This window comes from Chrysochloris asiatica, unplaced genomic scaffold (genome assembly GCF_000296735.1).
Source record: "Chrysochloris asiatica unplaced genomic scaffold, ChrAsi1.0 scaffold00268, whole genome shotgun sequence".
Lineage (NCBI taxonomy): Eukaryota > Metazoa > Chordata > Mammalia > Afrosoricida > Chrysochloridae > Chrysochloris > Chrysochloris asiatica.
This window is the reverse complement of record NW_006408786.1, coordinates 2,279,347-2,298,449: the sequence shown is the minus strand read 5'-3', so window position 1 is coordinate 2,298,449 and position 19,103 is coordinate 2,279,347. Positions and strand designations below refer to the sequence as shown.

General features: G+C 50.5%; 1 protein-coding gene across 1 annotated transcript in view; it reads right to left on the bottom strand.

Moving 5' to 3' along the window:
• The window catches only part of CD97 (CD97 molecule), a 35,988-nt gene that overhangs the window by 2,069 nt on the left and 14,816 nt on the right, over nucleotides 1–19,103 (bottom strand). Inside the window, 10 exon segments of the mRNA XM_006874320.1 lie at nucleotides 1,130–1,366; nucleotides 2,475–2,698; nucleotides 2,918–3,028; nucleotides 3,109–3,286; nucleotides 4,270–4,347; nucleotides 4,457–4,500; nucleotides 5,588–5,734; nucleotides 6,290–6,421; nucleotides 9,464–9,619; nucleotides 10,153–10,278. Of these exon segments, the coding sequence (XP_006874382.1) occupies nucleotides 1,130–1,366; nucleotides 2,475–2,698; nucleotides 2,918–3,028; nucleotides 3,109–3,286; nucleotides 4,270–4,347; nucleotides 4,457–4,500; nucleotides 5,588–5,734; nucleotides 6,290–6,421; nucleotides 9,464–9,619; nucleotides 10,153–10,278 (1,433 nt within the window).

Here is a 19,103-nt window from a genome sequence, read left to right as displayed (position 1 = left end):
CCCTGATCTAGGTGCTCAGCTTTTGGTTCTCGCTTTCCAGCAGGCCTACTTGTCTCTCTCATCTGAAATAAACTCTCCCGTGGCCACAGCAGGAATCCCTAGTCCGGATCTGTTTTTTTGCCCCCACACATGTAGTCAGTCTCTGTATTCTCTAAGAAAGTTCCCTAGGGCAGCCTCATTGTCCATACTTGCAGACCCTCCTCTCTGACTTTAGGTCCTGTCCCTCTGACCCTGGCCATGACTATCAGCTCATGGGTTCAACACTTCTGCCTGGTCAGTCCTGGTTATTCTACCTTGGGGTGGACCAGGTGACTGCCCCCAGGGTCACATAAGTACCAAGTGGTGTGGGGGGATCATCAGAGGTATCCTGGCTGAAGCTGGACCCTGCACTACCAGACTGTTCAGTTTACTTGTTAGATCCTAGGAGTCCTGATATGGCGCTGTAGGATAAGGTTTGAACCTCAAAGTTGGCGGTTCAAACTCACTAACCACTCCTCAAAAATCCTATACAGGGTCGCTATGAGTCAGAACCAACTTGAAGGCACTTAACAACAACAACAACAGGAAGCCCAGATCTGCTCCAGTAAAGATTAAACCAAAGACCCAAACCCAACTGTCCATTCAAGAGCAGAACTCCTCCTTGGACGTCTCTGAGGGTATAAATCTTTATGGAAGCAGACAGCTTCATATCAGCCCTTGGAGTGGCTGATGGGTTTGGACCACAGACCTTTTGGTTAGCTGCTCAGCATGCAACCCATTCCACCACCAGAATTCCTGCAGTAAAAAAGATAGCCTAGGAAAACACTCTTGTCCTGTGGGGTCACTGTGAGTCAGAATTGAACACAACACCGGAGCCCCAGAGAGAGGAAAGGGTTCTGGGGCCCGCTGGGCTGCCCACCCATATGCTGTTGTTAAGTGCCGTTGAGTCGGTTCTGATCCATAGCGACCCTGTATAGGGTCTCTGAAGAGTGGCTGGTGAGCTTGTACTGCCAACCTTGCAGTTCAAACCGACTTTGTAGTCCAGCGCATTAACCCACAACGCCACAATATTTCAAGGAGCAGTTGGGTGGGACTACTGAGAACCAGCTGGTGTCTCCCCTAAGCCCTCGAGGTGGCCCCAGCTGCTCACCTCCACGTTGTAGTGGGCCATGAGGATGGCAAAGCTGCTCAGGTGGTTGCATTGGCAGGTGGTGCTGCCATTGCGGCTGCCAAGCTTCTTGCAGCCTGTGGTGGCCCAGTGCCCTCCCTTGTCGCCGTCTCTCTTCCAGAAGGCACAGATCAGCTCTTGCCGGGGCCCGGGCATCTCCGGCTGTGGGCAGTGGGGCAGTCAGAGAGGTGGGTCAGAACCCTCTCTTGGTTCTGAGCTCTGGGTGGGGGTGGGGATGCTTCTGCTCAGGCTGGGCTGCTTCTCATTGACAAGTATTTACTGAGCACCTATTGTTTGCCAGAGGAGCCCCGCGGTGCTTTGGGTTAGGCATTGGGCTGCTAACTGCAAGGGCAGCAGTTCAAATCCACCAGCCGCTCTATGGGAGAAAGATGAGACTGTCCGCTCCCATAAAGATGTCCAGTCTCAGAAACCAGGTATAGAACCACTAGGAGTTGGAATTGACTCAATGGAAGTGAATTTTCCTTCTGGTTTGGGGTTTACTATTTGTCAGGTCCAGTGGGCACAGTAGTGAACAGAGTAGATAAAAATCTCTACCCTGTAGCGGCTGACATGCTGGGGGAAGATGGATGAGAAAGACTAAATCATCTGTGTCAGATGAACCAAGAAGCAAGGTAAACATGGGTTTACTTATGCTTATTAATCTCTAGTGAACAATTTCACATTGTTTTCACCACAGGAATAATTCTACTTCTTAGATAGGCTGGGATCTGTGTTTCACTCAACCCTATAGCACCTTCCTATAGAATCAAAGTCTCTCTTCAAACTGACCATCCCTGTCAGGGACAGAGAACCCAGTCAGTAAAGTAAGCAAGGGCCTACTTGTGCTTACTTGTGAATCTGCAGTGAATGGTTTCACATGTGTTGTGGTGAAGCCCATGGAAATTGTTCTTTGCCAATTCATAAATAAGCACAAGTGAGTCTGTGCTTACCTAGCTGACTGGATAGTCTGCTTCCAAATAAACTTAGGAAACAAGTAAACTAGCATGTGTGTGAGAAGGGGGAAAAGTACTATCAAAGATTAGGATGGAATAGGAGAAATGTGCTGAGTGATTGATCACAGGTTCGATTTTAAGTAAGGAAGTCAAGGAAGGCAACATCTGAGCAAGGACTGGAAACATATAGGGAAAGTGTCCCAGGCTGATGGAACAGCAGGTGCAAAGGCCCTGAGGTATGTTTGAGGAGGGAACAGAGCAGGAGGAAGTTGGGAAATGAAGACAGTAGAAGGGCCACTATAACTTGGGCTATGGAGTGAACAGGAGGGCTGACCCCCACCCCCACCCCCTCCTGTCCCAGCCTGAAGACTCACAAGGTGGGAGAAGGCAAAGGTGACTGGAGGTTCGAGCTGCTCTGTGTTCGTGTTGCTCAGAAATGCGGAGTTGATGGCCGAGAGGATTTTGAACTGGGCCCCGATGACTGGGCTTTCATGGGTCTTTTCCAGTTCTTTCTTCTTACTGAACTCCAGGTCCAAGGAGGCATTGGCCAGCAGTTTCTGCATCTTCAGGCTAGAGAGGATGCCTACCACCACACGGCCTGTAAGACAGACAGACACACTGCTGCTTCTGTCTTCCTCCTTCCTCTCTCAGCCCCTCCTCCCTTCTAGTACATCGGATCCAGGTTTGGCCAGCCCCACTTTGATGCTGTAGTCCCCCTCACCCCCTACAAAGTACATATTCTGAACCTGACCCTGGCCTTCTCCCCAGGGATCTCCTTTCCTACCCCTCGGCAACCCTTCCTGACTCTAGCTGTTACCTGAATCCTTGTTTGGAGCTGCCACATCCCAGTTGAGCCTCATCCGTGCATGACTCTGGCCCACAGTGACGTTTTTGTCTCCATGCTCATCCTGGATCATCACGGATAGCTCTGAGAGGAGAGGGGGTCATGACTGGGTGCTGGGTATAGAATGGGTTCTGGGGCTGGGGCTGGGCAGGAGGAGGCCTCACCTGTTTTTGCAGGAGAACTGTAGGTAAAGGAGGTCCCTGGCATGGTCTGTGCTAGGATTCGAAAGAAGTTTTCAAGGCCCAAGAGCATATGAGTGGCATCGAGGTGCTGGACAGCCAGGTCCTGGCGCATGAGGTCCCCAGGAGCCTCCAGCAGCTCATCCATATAACTAATCATTTTCTGGAGCAAGGGGTTGGGGAGTGGGTGAGAATGCTGCAGGGACACAGGCTGCCCAAATGACCCTGATCTCACCCCCACCAGGGGACAGACTGGAGGATCCTCTGGATTTCCAAGAACAGGAGAATTATCGAAACGTTGCAGTAGCCAGGAAACACGCAAGGGGATGAGCCCCGTGTGCATGCATATACAACAGCAGGCGGTGTTTATCAGCTGTGCACCAGGCACTGCCCAGACAGCTGCCAAGAGCCCCCATGTGGTTTTTGAGCACTTGAAATGTGACTGGCCCAAATCAAGATGGGTTCTGATCGTACAATACACAGCAGATTTCAAGAACTTAATCCAAAGAAGAATGTAAAATATTGCATTAAAAATCCTTTTTGTATCAGTTACATGTTGAAATGGTCATATTTAGGATCTATTAAGATTCCGTGAAGTCTGAAAATAAACATCTTCTTTTGACTTTTTAAAAATGTGACTACGTATACGATTGTATTCTTATGGTTGAAAAAAAAGAAAACTAGAAAATGTGCGTTAAGTGACTTCTACTATATATTAGACGTTGCTGGGCTCAATGCCTACACTAATATAACACTCTATGCCAGGTCCTAATCTCCTGTTGATTCATTTAACCCTTCACACCCACTCTATGAAGTAGGCACCATTTTTGTGTCTATGTTATAAGTTACGAAGCTGAGGCCCAGAGAGGAAGAAACACTTGCCTGAGGTCAGTGTTAATATACTACATGTGCACGTGTGTGTGTTTGTACACAGGTGTGTGGGCATGCACACGTGTCAGGGTGGACATGTGTGTCTGCATTTGTGTAATGGGGATGTATGTGGTACGTACATAGTCTGCATATGGGCACATGTTTGTCTCTGACCAGGGAGCCCAGGTTGGGTTGAGGGCTGTTTACACCACCTTGAGCCATGCCCCAAGCACCCACCCTCAGGCTGTCCTGGGATCCCCCAGGTCCCACCCTTACTTGGGTAGTGGTGGTGGCTGAGTCTGGCTTGTAATCTTTGGTCAGATCCTTAATTTTGACAAAGAATCTGGAGAGGCTCTGAGGAGAGGAAGAGGAGGGGGTCAGATAACCCAGTGCGGGGTGGACTGGGGGTTGCAAGGACAAAGGGGCGAATCTTGTGCAGAGGGTATCCACTCAGGTCACTTACCTGGCTGCTGATTCCTGAGGGAGGGGTCCAGGAGGTGAAGCTCTCTGTGGGAATAGAAAGAACACAGTTCACTGGGTTGGAGGCCATGTGTGTATGTGTGTGTGTGTGTGTGTGTGTGTGTGTGGTATGTTGGGGATGCCAGCTGAGGCCAGGCCAGGTCTTTGCACTCAGTGGTCACTTAGTCATTCTGGAACCCAGGTTTGGGTGTTGTTATGGACTGAGTTACATCCCCCCTAAATATGTGTTGTAATTCCTAAACTCTATGTGTGGGAATGGGCTGTCTTTGTTACGTTAATGAGGAAGGATGAGTGTAGGGTGTGTCTTGAGTCTATATCTTTTGAGATCTAGAAGAGATTAAACAAACCAGCAGAGGAGAGAAGGGGTGGGGGGACGGGGGAAGATAGATAGCAAGACACATGGAAATATCCGAGGGACCTGGAAGCAGAAGCTGAAAAGACAAGGATCTTCCTCTCCAGCAGACAGAGAGTCTGCCCCTTGAGCTGGAGCTCTGAATTTGGACTTTTGTCTCCTAAATTGTGAGAGGATGAACTTCCACTTGTGGTATTTCTGTTACAGAAGCACTAGCTACTACACTAACAACAAACATTGGCCACAGTTGCACGTTTTGTGTTTCCTCAGTGGGTGGGGTTGTGGTACCATGCTGCACTTGTTCATGTCTGGAGACACAGAGAGGGTTTGTCTCAGCCTCGATCAGGTGCCTCCCTCTCCTCTGTGTGCTTCACCCCTTCTTCCTGGCCTTAGTTTTTCTCTAACCCCTTCCCTCCCCATGTAAGATAGCGCTACATCTCTGAGTGGACGTAGTAGGGACCATGGGAGTGTGGAGAAGGCTGACACGCAGCATGTGAATCCCTACAACGTACACGTGTAAAGGTATTGAAACACCTTCATCTCACTCAAAATTAGCTGCTGCCTGGGGCCCCCTCAACAGCCAGCTCCTACCCTGACGTTTTCCATTATCTTTTCATTTCTAATCTCAGAGGGGTCAAAGTCTGGCCGAGCAGTGGACCCCCAGCCCTCATTCTGCTTGTTGCCTCATTCTAGGGTACCCTAGAATCTGTGATCAGATGCTTTGATGGAGGGTCTCCAGGATGTGGGATCTGAGCTCTGTACCTTCTTCACAAACAGTGTTGTTTGGGCCATGGGGTGACCCAGGTTTCGGCTTCCAGCCATTTCTGCAGACGCATTTATAGCCACCCACAATGTTGAGGCAGTGAGTGGTGGTGTGGCATGGGTTTTGCAGAATACATTCATTCACATCTGGGGATAAAGTCAGAAGGTCAGGCCCTGTCCAGCCTGGCTCACCACACCCACTTCCCCATCTCCTGACAGTCTGGAGCCAGAGCCAAGAACCCCACCATTATTGAAAGTGGTACCACCTGGTGACCTCGAAGCACCTTAGTGTGACCTTCATCCTAAGATGTGTGCAGCAAGACCCATGGTCTCCAGTTTAAGGGCAGTGGAACCAAAGCTAGGAGGACAACTGAGTCATGGGAACTGGACTTCCCTCCCTAGCCCAGGCCAAGGTTCCCCTTCTCAGAACCAGAAGTGGCACCTTCTTCCCTTTGTTTTCATCAGACAAATGAGGAAGGTCTGGGGGATACTATCAGGGGCAGGGGACCTGTAGGGGAGCCCTTGGTCCAGAAGGCTCCTACTCTGTACCAGAGCCTTCTGGTGAGGCGAGTCCTTGGACAAGGCCTTAGCAGACCTTGGTATTGTAGGAATCTGAGAATCTTCGCTTCCTTGGCTGTGTGACCTGCCTCCAATCAGACCCGGCTTCAGTCCAGCCTCATACATTTCTTCCGGGGTCTGTACCTTTGCACAACTTTGGGTCCTCCGGTTTGAATTCAAAGCCAATAGGGCACTTGCAGGTGTAGTTGCCTTGTGTGTTGACACAGGTGCCTCGTTCTTTACACGGTTTGCGCTTTTGCTGACACTCGTCTATGTCTGCAAAGGGAAGGAGAGGATGGTGAACATCTGCCGCCATAGCAGCCTTCAGGGATAGGGACTGTGCGTTTCCAGGCACAAAAACATCCATAAAAGCTGTTTCCTCCGGCAAGTGTACCTTTCCTAATTCACACGAAGATGTCTATAGGTGAGTATGGTGGCCCAGATGCTCGGTTAATCAGATGCGGCTGAAATGGCTGTCTTCCCTATCTGTCAGGCCCTTTAACCCTTTGCCAGGTTGTATCCTGACCTCAGGAGATAGAGCAGGGTAACCCTGGGCCTTGCTGGAAATTGTTGTAAGGTGCCATCCATCGATTCGGTACTGACTCATAATGACTCTACTATGCACAACAGAACAAAACACTGCCTGATCCTGGGCCAACCTCACAATTGTTGCCACGTTTTGAGTCTACTGATGCTGCCACTTTGCCAATCCATCTCGCTGGGGGTCTTCCTCTTTTTCTCTGACCCTCCACTTTACCAAACATGATATCCTTCTCCAGCGACTGTTCTCTCCTGACAATATGTCCGAAGTATGAGAGATGAAGTTTGGCCATCCTGGCCTCCAAGGAGCACGCTGGCTGCACTTTTTCCAACATAGATCTATTTGCTCTTTGGGCAGTCCATGACACTTTCAATCTTTTCCTCCAACACCATAACTCAAATGCATCAATTCTTCTGTGGTCTTCCATATTCACTGTCTAACTTTTGCATGCACATGAGGTTACTGAAAATCCCATGGCTTGGGTCAGGCGCACCTTAGTCCTAAAGCGGACATCCTTGTTAAATGCTGCTTCTCCTAGCTGGACTCTCTCTTGGCTCCCAATGGTGACCTCTTGTTCCAGGCACCTTTGACCTGATTTCTTGGGGCAGCTGCTCTCTGACCGAGTTCTCCTCACTATCCCAGCAACCCTAGCAGGACAGCATGTCTCTCCTCTACACCAACTAAGACTCCAATTCCCAGGAGACAAACCAAGTTTCACACTCAAGCCAGAATAATGTGGGTAGGCTGTGCCCTGCACAAGGGCACTGGGTCAGGGTGGGCAGCCCTAGGGCCCAGAAGGCACCATTTTCTGATTCTCACAAAGTCATCCTGTGGATTTGGCAGGAAGTGGATGAGTGAGGATCCAGGCCTGAATGGAGAATTCATACCTCACCCTACCTGCCACCAGGGGGGCTCAGCCTCATCTGAATTGACCTCCTTGGGAGAGACTTAGCCCTGGAAATGGTGCTGAGAGCCAGGACTCACTGAGCCCCTCCCTCCCTGAACTGGAGCTTTAGGCCATAGGTCCTGCTCCATACCAGCCAGCAGCATCTCCTCCCCATTCCCTGTTTTGAGATCCTTGGGAGTCCTTCCCCACCTCACCACGCCCTCATCCATGTCTCTGCCTGAGCCCTCCTCTCTCAGCTCCAGCCCGTATCTAACATGGCAACATAAGCATCCCCTTCCCCTGTGTGGGGGACAGGACGCAGACAGATCGTGTTCAGGTGGTTCACTGTATAGGCTGCTCAGCAGAGGGGATGAGTAGGGGCTGAAGACCAGCCCACCCTCAGTCCCCAAACACGACTGTGTCCTGGAGAAGAGGGACCTTCTCCTGATCCACAAAGGCCCTGTCCTCTGGCCCAGACACCCGTGGGAGCCTTGTCTGTGTGAACCATGTTTCCAGCACACACTCTACCCTGTCTTCTACCAGGGTGAAGTGCGCCCACCTACCCCCGCCTCCTCACCCCCCAGCCTGCTGACAGGGCGGAGGGGCGGGGCTGGGAGCAGGGCCATGGGCTTTGTTCTCTGCATTCGGAGGGTCTGCTGGACTTGCCACCTAACCCTCTCTGGAGCTTGGCTCCCCTCCCACCCTGGCTCAGTTCCACTCAATGCTCACTGAATTGACTCCTTCTCTGGGTGAGTCCTAAGACGCTCTGGCAACATAGTGGTTACGAATTGGGCTGTGAATCACAAGGTCAGCAGTTCGAAACTACCAGCTGTTCCGTGGGAGAAAGATGAGGCTTCTTGTAAAGATTTACAACCTCCGAAACCCTACGCAGGGTTGTTATCAGTCATAGCCAACACCTGGGTGAATCCTGGCTCCCGCCCACCCACTGCCCTGCAGAAGTCTGAAGCCCCTTCCCCACCCAGCCCACTCCTCACTGAGGTTGGGTATGAGAGGAGGCACCAGCCCTAGCTCCTTCTGACCTGAACCATGTCTTCCTGCAAGGCCACCCTACAGATGACTTTACCAACCATCACTGACAAAACCTGTTCTGTGAGCCAAGTGTCCTTAGGTCATTTTGTGAGCTCATTTACCTTCCCAACAATGCTACTTTTGTCAGCTCCCTTTAACAGATGGGTAAACTGAGGCACAGAGCATCAAGGTAGCTTGTTCATGGTCACACGGTTAACGAAAGGCAAAACTGCTTTTGTTTTCCTCTTTAAATCATAGGCCTTTCTCTCTCTCCTTACCACTCTTTTTCAAATAGGATTGTTCTTGTTTGTCATTCATTAGGTGCCACGGGATCGATTCCAATTCACAGCAACCTTGTATAGGGTTCAGCAGTTCAGGGCTTATCCTATAGCGCCACACCAGGAGTCCTCTAAATAGGATATTGCAACCATATTGTTGTTAAGTGCCATTGAGTAGATTCCGACCCATAACGACCCTATATAGGATTTCGGAGGAGCAGCTGGTGAGCTCAAACCGCCAACCTTGCAGTTCAAACGGCTTTGCAGTCTGGTGCATTAACCCACAGTGCCACACCAGGACTCCTGCAATCATATTACCACGTCTCAAACACGAACATGCGTTATGAATACGTATCCTGACCAATGTCTCACACACAGCTGGCAAAGATAGATGTGGACCCAGGCACCCGGTCCCAGGGTCTGTGCGGGCGGCTCTCACACCACTTGCCTCTCTGTGCATTAAACCTGTCCCAGCTCAGATCCAAGTGGCACACATGTGGCCAGGGCGTTGCCCATGGAAGCCACAGGAACAGCTCTGGTGACCCCAATACCTGAAGGAGATGGAGGACGGTGGGGGTTCTTACCTTGGCACGTGTTCTCACTCTCATTCTTGAATACTCTCCCTCCAGTAGCGAGCACATATCCTGGGTTGCACGCACACCTGAAACTCCCCTCCACGTTCTGACAGTCGGCAAATTTCCCACAGGACACTTCCCAGGGCGGTGCACACTCGTTGATGTCTGGGACACAACAGGGCAGAGTCACCTCCTGTAGACGTGAGTTTCCTCATTCCCACCTGACTCTCCACCACAGGACTGACACTTAATCAGTTGGTGTTTGTTGGTGTTTGTTGTTAAGTGCCGTCCAGTGGGTTCTGACTCACGAAAGAATAAGGCTCAGGCTGCACTGCTGTGGCTGGGCTACAGATTGAGCAAGCCATTTCTGAAGGCCACTTAATTGTCTTTGCTCATCTCCGCCTTCTGGCCGACACCCTAGATTTGGACACATTGGGCAGTGCCAAAGTGGGGCATCCTTCTCTAGTCCTTGAAGGACACGTGGAGGAGCTCCTAGGGCCCAGCTCCTGTCTAAGAAGCTATGTTTAGTCACTTCTTATCTCTCCAACTCGATGGCTTTTCCTTTCTTTTTTTCTGTGCTCTTCCCAAGGTCAAGGGCTGAAGTGCTCAGCCATCACATGTCCCCCTCTGGCATGCGTAATGCACCACAATCTGTGATTTGCCCCTCCACCATCCCCCACCCCAAGCCTCCTCGGTACCATCACAAAAGGCCTCCAAAGGGCTGGTGATGATATCCCCAGATGGAGAGCTGAATCCTGGGTTACAGCGACAGGTGCTGGCATTGTCACATGTGGAGTTTGGGGGGCACCAACTGGGACAGGAAGCTGTGGGCAGAGGCCGTGGTCAGAAGGTGAGGGCTGAGTTAGGGACTGTGGGTAGGTTTGGTAATCCCAGAGGAGGGAGTGCTGGGGTTGGGGAACGGCCAGAAACTGCATCCTCCCTGGGTTAAGGGTGTGGAGTAGGGGCTCAGATCCCTTCCCAAGTTCAGGCTGGGGCTGAGTTGTTCCCACGGATTCACCCTTGTGTGAATCCCACTCACGTTTCATGGGTTTGGCTTCCAACAGAATCAGCAAGAGGCAGAGCTCTGTAATAGAGGGACAAGGTTCAGAAGATACATTTGAGGGAGGGGGCTGCTGACCCATCAGACTGAGGCCACTTCCTTGTACAAGAAAGGAGAGTGGGCATCCCCTCTTTGGGCTCTCAATGGGTTTTAGGAAGTGGAGGATGAGGAAGAGGTCTGCTTCTTCAATCACCTGTTCCTTTACCCTGTGGGCTGTGTAGACGGTGACTCAGACCACAGATTACAGCTAGGTCAAATTCAGGACCTTAGGTAGGTTTCCTCACTCTCTGGCCTCTGCTTCCCCTTCTGTAGAATGTGGATGATACCATGGCCCACATCTTAAGAGGACTGTGAGAATCAGTCAAGTGAATAGTGCCCGATGTGATTTACTATTATTGTAAAAGAGGTGTTCTCTCAGATCCTGCCTCCTTGGATGCTCCACACACCCCCTTCCTCAAAGATATATCCAGGAGCACAAACATCACACTCACAAAACACACATGGGTCTGTTAGCCCTGAGGTCCTGCTTCAGAATCCACTGGTGACATTCACCCGAGCTCCTAGGCTCACACTAAATGTGGCCCCTCTCCTGTGCTAAGGAGAGAGAGACAGAGGAGGGGGAGAGATGGAGGGAAAGTAAAAAGGCAGAGAGGGAGTACAGAGAGAGACAAGGACTGAGGGACAGAGAAATAGGGAGACACAGAGCTGGAAAAACCCAAAGTGACACACAGGGGGAGACAGAGTGACAGAAAGAATCAGAAAGGGGGTGGGTGAAAAGGGAGAGAGGAAACTGGGAGGGGGGGGAGGATAGGGGGAGGGGGAAGGGTGCCTCTCAGCAGCAAGGGGGTACGGGAAGGCTTGGGGGAGACATCTCATCCTGGCCCATCTGGAAGTACTGGAGGCATTCAATCCCAATAATCCAGGGACTCCAAAAGGGGGATAAGAGGGCAGGCATGAGTCACTTCCTGGGCCTAGAGGAAAGACTGACTCACTTACTAGCTAGCCACCTGGGTTCATCTCTAGGAGAGGGCTTTCTGGGGAATTTTGGGGTCTGCCGTGCTGAGCTTGAAGGACCTTGGCCACTAAGAGTCCCCCAAACTCAAGTGCCTTCTGGCCAGTGGAAGGCGGAGACCCCCAGCCTGACTGAGGCCTGGAACACCCCAGCCTCGAGTAACCCCTGGCACTCCCTTTGACATCAGGACCCATCTCTTCATCTCTAGGGCTACATGGCATGGCTAGTTCCCCTGCAGTCTTGACCAGTTCCTCCTTGCAGAACATCACAAAATGACCTTCCTTTATAGAATGGGACCTGGGCTGATACATCTCTGACTTCTAAAGCCCCAACTAGCCCCTTTCATGCTCGGAACCACCCATTCTACAGGTAGAGACACTAAGGATCACAGCCCAGGTAAGGTTCAGAAGGAGTCAGGGGAACAAACACAGGGGCTGGAGTGAGTGGAAATTGAGGCGTGAAGGTCCCCAGCCCCTGGGGCCCTGCCTTTGTAGCCTGTCCCTCTGTCCTGGACTGGGCTGGACTCTTCAACCTCCACCACTGTGACCAGCCCTTTTCCAGCTGGGAGCCTTGGAAGTGGCCCAAACAGGAGCTGGGAGAGGAGCTGCCATTTGTCCTTGCTCAGACACATCTGGTTTGCATTCTCAGTTAAGTTGTGAGTCCAGCCGGCAAGGCAGCCTCCATTTCCCCAATTAAATTCCTACGAAGAGACTCTGGGGCTGGAATGGGGGTGGGCAGGCAATTAACCCCTTTCTACTTCTTCTATGTTTGCCTCCTAGGCTAACCTAGACCTGGCAGTGTCTTAGCCAGAGGAAATAATAACAATAATAATAAAATACTGTTTACTTAATTCTTATAGTGAGCCAGAAATCATTTGCATATTCTCTCACTTAGCCCTTAGAACAACTGTGCTTCAAAAAGTTCGTTGAAAATTCCACTATTTTTTTTTAAAACAGCAACTGTTTTATTTTAAAAATTAATGTTTATTTTTTAGAACAGTCTTAGATCTATAGGAAATTGAGCTGAAAGGACAGTGTCTCATTTACCTCCTCCCCTCTGCACACGTTTTCCAATTAACATCCAGCTTTGCTGTGATACATTTGTGACAGCTGATGAATCAACACTGATGCATTATTATGAACTAAAGACATGGTTTACAGCTGAGTTCACTTTGTTGTATAGTGCTATGGGCTTTGACAAATGTATATGCCCATAGTCCTTTAATTCCATTCTTCCATGAACTTTTTGAAACCCCGTCATATATGGTCGATTCTGGTCTTACCCATTTTACGAATTAGGAGAGTAAGGCTCAGGGGAGTCCAGGATTTGGCCCCAGTGACACAGCCAGGCATGGTCTGAATGTAGCTCAGATGTACCTGGAAACCAGGCATTGGCTGATCCCTCCCCTAGGTGAGCCCCAGGACTCCAATCTCTGCCCCAAGCACAGGGGGCACTAAGTTCACAACTCCAATGACACCCAAATCCATCACAGGGCTTTTGTGCCCCCCAAAGTAATTCTTCATTTTCTTTGTTGTCTAGTTGCTCAGGCAACAGGGCTGCCTGAAGATAACGGTTGGAGCCACACTGGGTGGAGCACACTGGTGGGAAGCTGGGGAAGTCACAACAAAAGTCAAGTTCAAAACTGTAACCACAGAATCCCTTCAGCCCTCTGCTGGGTCCCAGCTGAGTCTGGGGGAGCAGGAATGGGGAACTCAAGGGCCACTCTGCCTCTGGGACAGCAGGAGACTGGCTTGGGGTACCCCCTGCAGTGAAGGGGTCCCAGCTCCAGCTTCCCAGCATTCACTTTTTTGCCCCCTTTCCTTCCCCTGCGCCTCAATTTCCCCATCTCAGCCTCCAAACTGGCCGGGGTGGTGGTTGGTGGAGTATCACCAAGTCGGTTCTAACGCATAGTGAGGCGGTAAATCTACGGGAGCAGAAAGTGTCATCTTTCTCCAGAGAAGAAACGGCGGTTAGCTTGTAATCCGCTACGCTACCAGGGCTCCTTAAACTGGCCCCAGTAGAGAGCTCTAAGACCCTTCTAAGAAGAGTCTCCTGTGAGCCCCTGGGTTCCTACAGAGATGCCCGGGTGTAGTCCCCCTAGTGCCCGCACTTCCGCGCGCTTGTGGCTTTCTACGCCACCACCCCCCCAACCCGCCAGGGGGCTTCCAATTCCTCCTCGGCCAAGGGGGTCCAGCCGTCCCTTGCCCCTCCCACTGGGTCCCGCAATTCTCACCAAGAAAAACGCAGTTGCGTGGGCCTCTCATGGTCTCGGTGAAGCGGCTAAGCAGGGCTGCTATGTTCCCCCCCGGAGGCTGGGCAGCTGTGTGGCCAACTGCTCTTGTGTTTGTGAGGGGGGGTGGCCCAGGGCCCTCCCCGGAACTGGCGGGGCAGCTGGAAACCAACAGGAAAGAGCAGTAAAAACACAGCCCCGGGGGCACCGCACTCACTCACTCACTCACTCACTCACTCACTCACTCACTCACACACACACACACACACACACACACACACACACACACACAAATAATAATAATAATGGGCTGGAACCTAGACCCTGCTTCCAAACCCCTCTGCATGTGCTTCGTCCATTTGAGCAACTGGCAAACTTTTGGAGCCCAGCGGCCCTTCGCTCTTTGCAGCAGGGTGGGTGGGCACTGTTTTGGGGTTCAGGCTGGGTAATGGCTGCGTCAGAAATAGTTACCCCGTCTGAGCTAAAAGTCCCACCTCTCCTTGTTTGCTAGGATCAGAAAACTGAGGCACCAAGAAGCCACATCCAAACGGAAGCTAGTGGAGGACGAAGGCGAATCCATGAGTGTGTGGACGGCTCCAAGAGGAAAGACCATGCATGGGAAGAAAGTCCTCTACTCCCTCAATCCGCTTTTTTCTGGGGTCAGCTTTTCTCTCATGGGAAACTTATATTTCAGGGGCTTATGGGCACTGGAGTAATCAACATAAAGTCACATGATAGGAAAGTTGTTTCCTATTAAAATAAATCACATGACTGACTTGCCTCTCAACTATAATAAAAAGTAAAATATAGCACCATTATTGGTAGAGCCCTTAACCTGCCTCAGGTGCTTTATCTATTTGAACTCTTCAAAACAACCCTATAAAGGAGATGTGGTTAGAAGTCCCATTTTATAGATGACAAAACTGAGGGACAGGCAGCTTACACAGATAATAAAGTGGCCCAGATCCATAGGAAGGTGGTCTGGCCCCTAAGTCCCTGCTACTAATCTAAGGAGAAAGCCTCTGTTGTATACTAGTGTGTTTTTAACACCTCAATGGCCCTGAGACTTAGTGGGCAATAATGTCCAGCAAGAATACAGATACTTGGTTTGATTTTCTTTGTATTAATATTTCATTTTAAGTGTACCTCCTTTTTAGGTTCATAAGAAGGGTTTTCCAATTAGGTATAAAGTTTCCTATTGAAACATGAGGAGGCTTTAGGATTTCCCCTTTCTTCCTTCAGACTTTTGTTTAAATAAACTTCTTCTGACACAGTCTCCCCACTATAAAATGTTAACCCCACCGACCCGCTGCACTCTGGCTCTCTGCATTTGGGATCCTTCAGTGTAACTTCTCACCTTTCAAAGCTCTTGCCTACGTGTTTATTTTCTGCCCCACCCCACCACTAGACCATCAGCTCAGACTGGCCCATAGTTCAAATACTCGTGTAGTTCTTTGATAGGCAAGTCACTATGTACAACCCTGTGAGTGTTTCTGAGGGGCAGATAGAGGGTTTGAACCCCTGATCTTGCAGTTAACAGTCCAGTGTTTATCCTACAGTGCCACACCAGAAGTACCCCCCGCCCCACTGACTCATAGCGACCCTATGTACAACAGAACAAAACGCTGCCCGATCCTGGGCCAACCTCACAATTGCTGCCACGCTTGAGCCCATTGATGCTGCCACTTTGCCAATCCATCTCGCTAGGGGTCTTCCTCTTTTTCTCTGACTCTCCACCCACCCCCCCCAGTAGGGCTTAGTCAATGGCAATTACCTCAGTTAGTAACTGCCACCCTCCACTCTCACCCCAGTTCTCCCTCACCTCATAGGTGCTCTTCACTTCCTCCCACCCACTGCCTCATTGCCCCGTCCTCAGAACAGCCAGCAGAGAAACTTTTGAAACAGATTTCTCTACTCCGTCCCCCACAAACCTTCCATGGTACCACAACTTCCTTCAGTCTCCTTGTCCTGGCCCCTGGTGGGGTCCCAACCTTTGTTCCTCCTTCTTCCCTCTCCTCTGAGGCATCAGGCCCCCTGACTTACGTGACATCCCCTCGACAACTTCATGCCCTCCACTCACCAACTCAACAATGGTGTGAGGCAGGGACTCGGGGCTCCATCATCTCATGGGAAAGCAGGGAAGGGAAAGGTTGGCTCACTTACTGAGATTGCTCAACTAGGAAGTGGCTGAGCTAGGATTATTCAAACAATAATCATCAACCATTACGTCAACAAGGCAACAAGAGAATAATCAACAGAATACGATTAGACAAAATATTGGAGTTGACTCTGGAGAAGTGCTCCATAGAATTTTCAAGGCGGTACTACAGCCACAAGATCAGCAGTTCAAATTCACCAGCTGCTCCTTGGAAACCGTATACAGAGTCGCTAGGAGTTGGAACCAGAATTCATGGCACTAAGTAACAACAACAAATCTTTACAGCAGCAAATCAGCAGATCTTTTCTCTCAAGGAGTTGCTTGGTGGGTTAGCAGGCAAGCACTGTAATCATTGTGCCACCAGGGCTGCTTATAAAACCAAACCAAATCCATTGCCATTGAGTCAATTTGACTCATAGTGACCCTCTGTAAGGTTTCTAAGGCTGCAAATCTTTACAGGAGCAGAAAGCCTTCTCCTTCTCCATGGATCCCAACTGCTGACCTTGTGATTAGAAACTCAACTGATAATCTATGACTCCACCTTAGGGCTCTTTTGTTGTAATCGTTAAGTGCCGTTGAGTCAGTTCTGATCCACAGCAACCCTGTTTAGGATTTCCAAGGAGGACTGGTGAGTTTGAACCACTAACCTTACGGTTCAAACCAACCTTGCAGTCCAACACATTAGCCTGCAGAGCCACAGCAGGGCTTTTTATAGTATAATAGATAGTGGTAATCTATGCTAATTAACACTTAGGAGTCAGGTTCTAAGCTTTCCATTCGGTGGATGGGGACACTGAGGCACAGAGCACGCTCATCCTGTGTGCGAGGACCTGGGTAAGTCCACTTCCTCTCTTTTTGAGCTCTGTGGTCATTCGAGGGTGATGTGACCATGGTTGCGCATCTGTGAAATGGTCACACCCGAAGGCATCTGAAGCCGTGGATTATCACGTGGATGTGGCTCTGAGTGAACTCACAATAAACAGCAGGATATGACAGCTTCTCCATGTTGCCTTTGTGGGGGTTGGGAGTGCTGAGGGCACCCCAATATTCTGCACCTGCTTCTTGTGTTACCAGTTCATGCCCTAGCTGAGGTGTGGGTCAGCTGGGGTCTCTGGAGTAGAGGGATGTGACAGGAAGCCCCTCTGACCAGTAGACAATGGCAGAGGAAGGGGCTGATCCAGCTCCCACTCGGATGAGCCCTGCTGGCTCCAGGAGGGCGGCACAGCTATTGTGTGGCCAGACAGCTGTCCCCATGCCAGGAAGCCGCAGGGAGTGAGGGAGGATACTGGCCAGCCCTGACACCCACCCCACCCCGAGCCAGGGCAGGCCCTACAACAGGCTTTTTGTCTCCTCCTGCAGGCTGAACACCTGGGTTTCCCTTGGCCTGGGATCCCCAGAGTCTACCCCAGGGGCCCCTCATGCAAACCCCACCCAGCTCCAGTTAGCATCCTCTGGTCTCTGAGGGTTCCCCACCCCCACCCCCGCTCCCACCTCCCGTCCCATCCCAGCCTGACTTAGGGAGTCAGAGGCAGGCACTGAGTTGGGCCATATTTATAGTTTCCCAGCACTGCTAAGCAAGTGGCCTAAATATAGAAGCTGAGCTATTTGGAAACTCAGCCCTGGGGCAGGGACAGTTACATGTGGGCCTCCCTGGCTTGCCCCCATGGGCCACAGCAGGTCCGGGGTTCTGAGTCTCCTCAGGTGGGATGCGGGGCACAGGGCATGTGTACGCTTGAGTGGGGGTGCATAAGAGCAGAGGCAGAGTCCCAGAACTGGGGCACAGTGGGGGTGGGGAGGAAGCCGGATGTTGTGAGCCAGGTAGCAAGCCTGTGATTTCAATGAGGAGGAGGAAGGTGCGCATGTGTGCCCAGGGTCCCAGCACCCTGTGTCTCTGCCTACTTCACTTGGTAACCCCCTGTGGAGCTATTACCTCAGTGTTCTCAGCTTCTAGGAAACAGAGCTTTGCACGGAAACGGAGGGACACCTTGAACCCCAAACAAAAACCCCAGTGCCTAGCAACCCACTTCCCCTTTCTTTCTCTGACTGAGCTCACTGGTTGCCCTAACTGGGGGCCTGGTGACATGGGCGGTGCTATTTATAGGTGGTTTATAAGCAGACACCCAGGCATTTGGGCAGAGGAGCATTCGAGCACAGGGAAGTGCTCTCAGACAATCGGGCCCTTTGCCCCTCCCAGCAATTGCCAAGAACAGAGACAGTCAAGAAGGGGAACCAATTGGGGGAACAGTGATTCTTTAAGGCAACATGTAAACTCCAGGGCCATTAAGACTTTAAGGAAGTTGGGGGATGGACAAAGAGACAGGAATACTATACAGCCCTGAAAAAGAACACCAGGTGCACTCAACAAGATGAATGGTCTTTATAATGCAGCCCTTCCTTCATGTAGGGAAATGGAGTCAAGTGCGAAAACCTTAACGAATTTCATAGTAGGATCTTGAACAAAAAAGAAAATATGTCCCCAAGGCCCCTCACCATAGAGCTCAGATACAAAGATAACAAAACAAGACATGGTTTCAGCATACAGATGCATGTAATAAAACTTGAACATTAAATCAGTAAAGAAGTGATCAATAGAATTTAGGGAGGTTACTACCTGTGGAGTGGACACAGGAGCGTGTCCTAATTTCAGAGGAGGTGCTTATGGATGTGAAATATATACGTTATTGGTATTAAGTGTCATCGAGTCAGTTACAACTCTTTACAGGGTTTCCAAGGAGCGACTGGTGAGTTTGAACCACCGACCATGCAGTTCAAACAAGCCTTGTGGTCCAGTGTAGTTATGTGCTGTCAAATCGTTTCTGACTCACAATGACCCTATGTTGTTGTTGTTAAGTGCTATCGAGTCAGTTCTGACTCATAGTGATGCTGTATAGGGTTTCCAAGGAGCAGCTGGTGGGTTTGAACTGCCAACCTTGTGATTAGCAGTCAGCTGCTTATCCTACAGCGCCATACCAGGACTCCACAGCTGCCCCATGAAGTTCCTTAGACTGTACACCTTTATAGGAGCACATAGCCACATCTTTTCTCCCAAGAAGGTACTGATAGATTCAAACTGCTGACCTTACCATTAACAGTCAAGTGCTTTAACCATTGTGCTACCAGGGCTCCCGTAGACATGACTGTGCTTCAAAAATTTTGTGGAAAATGGAATCGAAAGATAATGGATTTTTT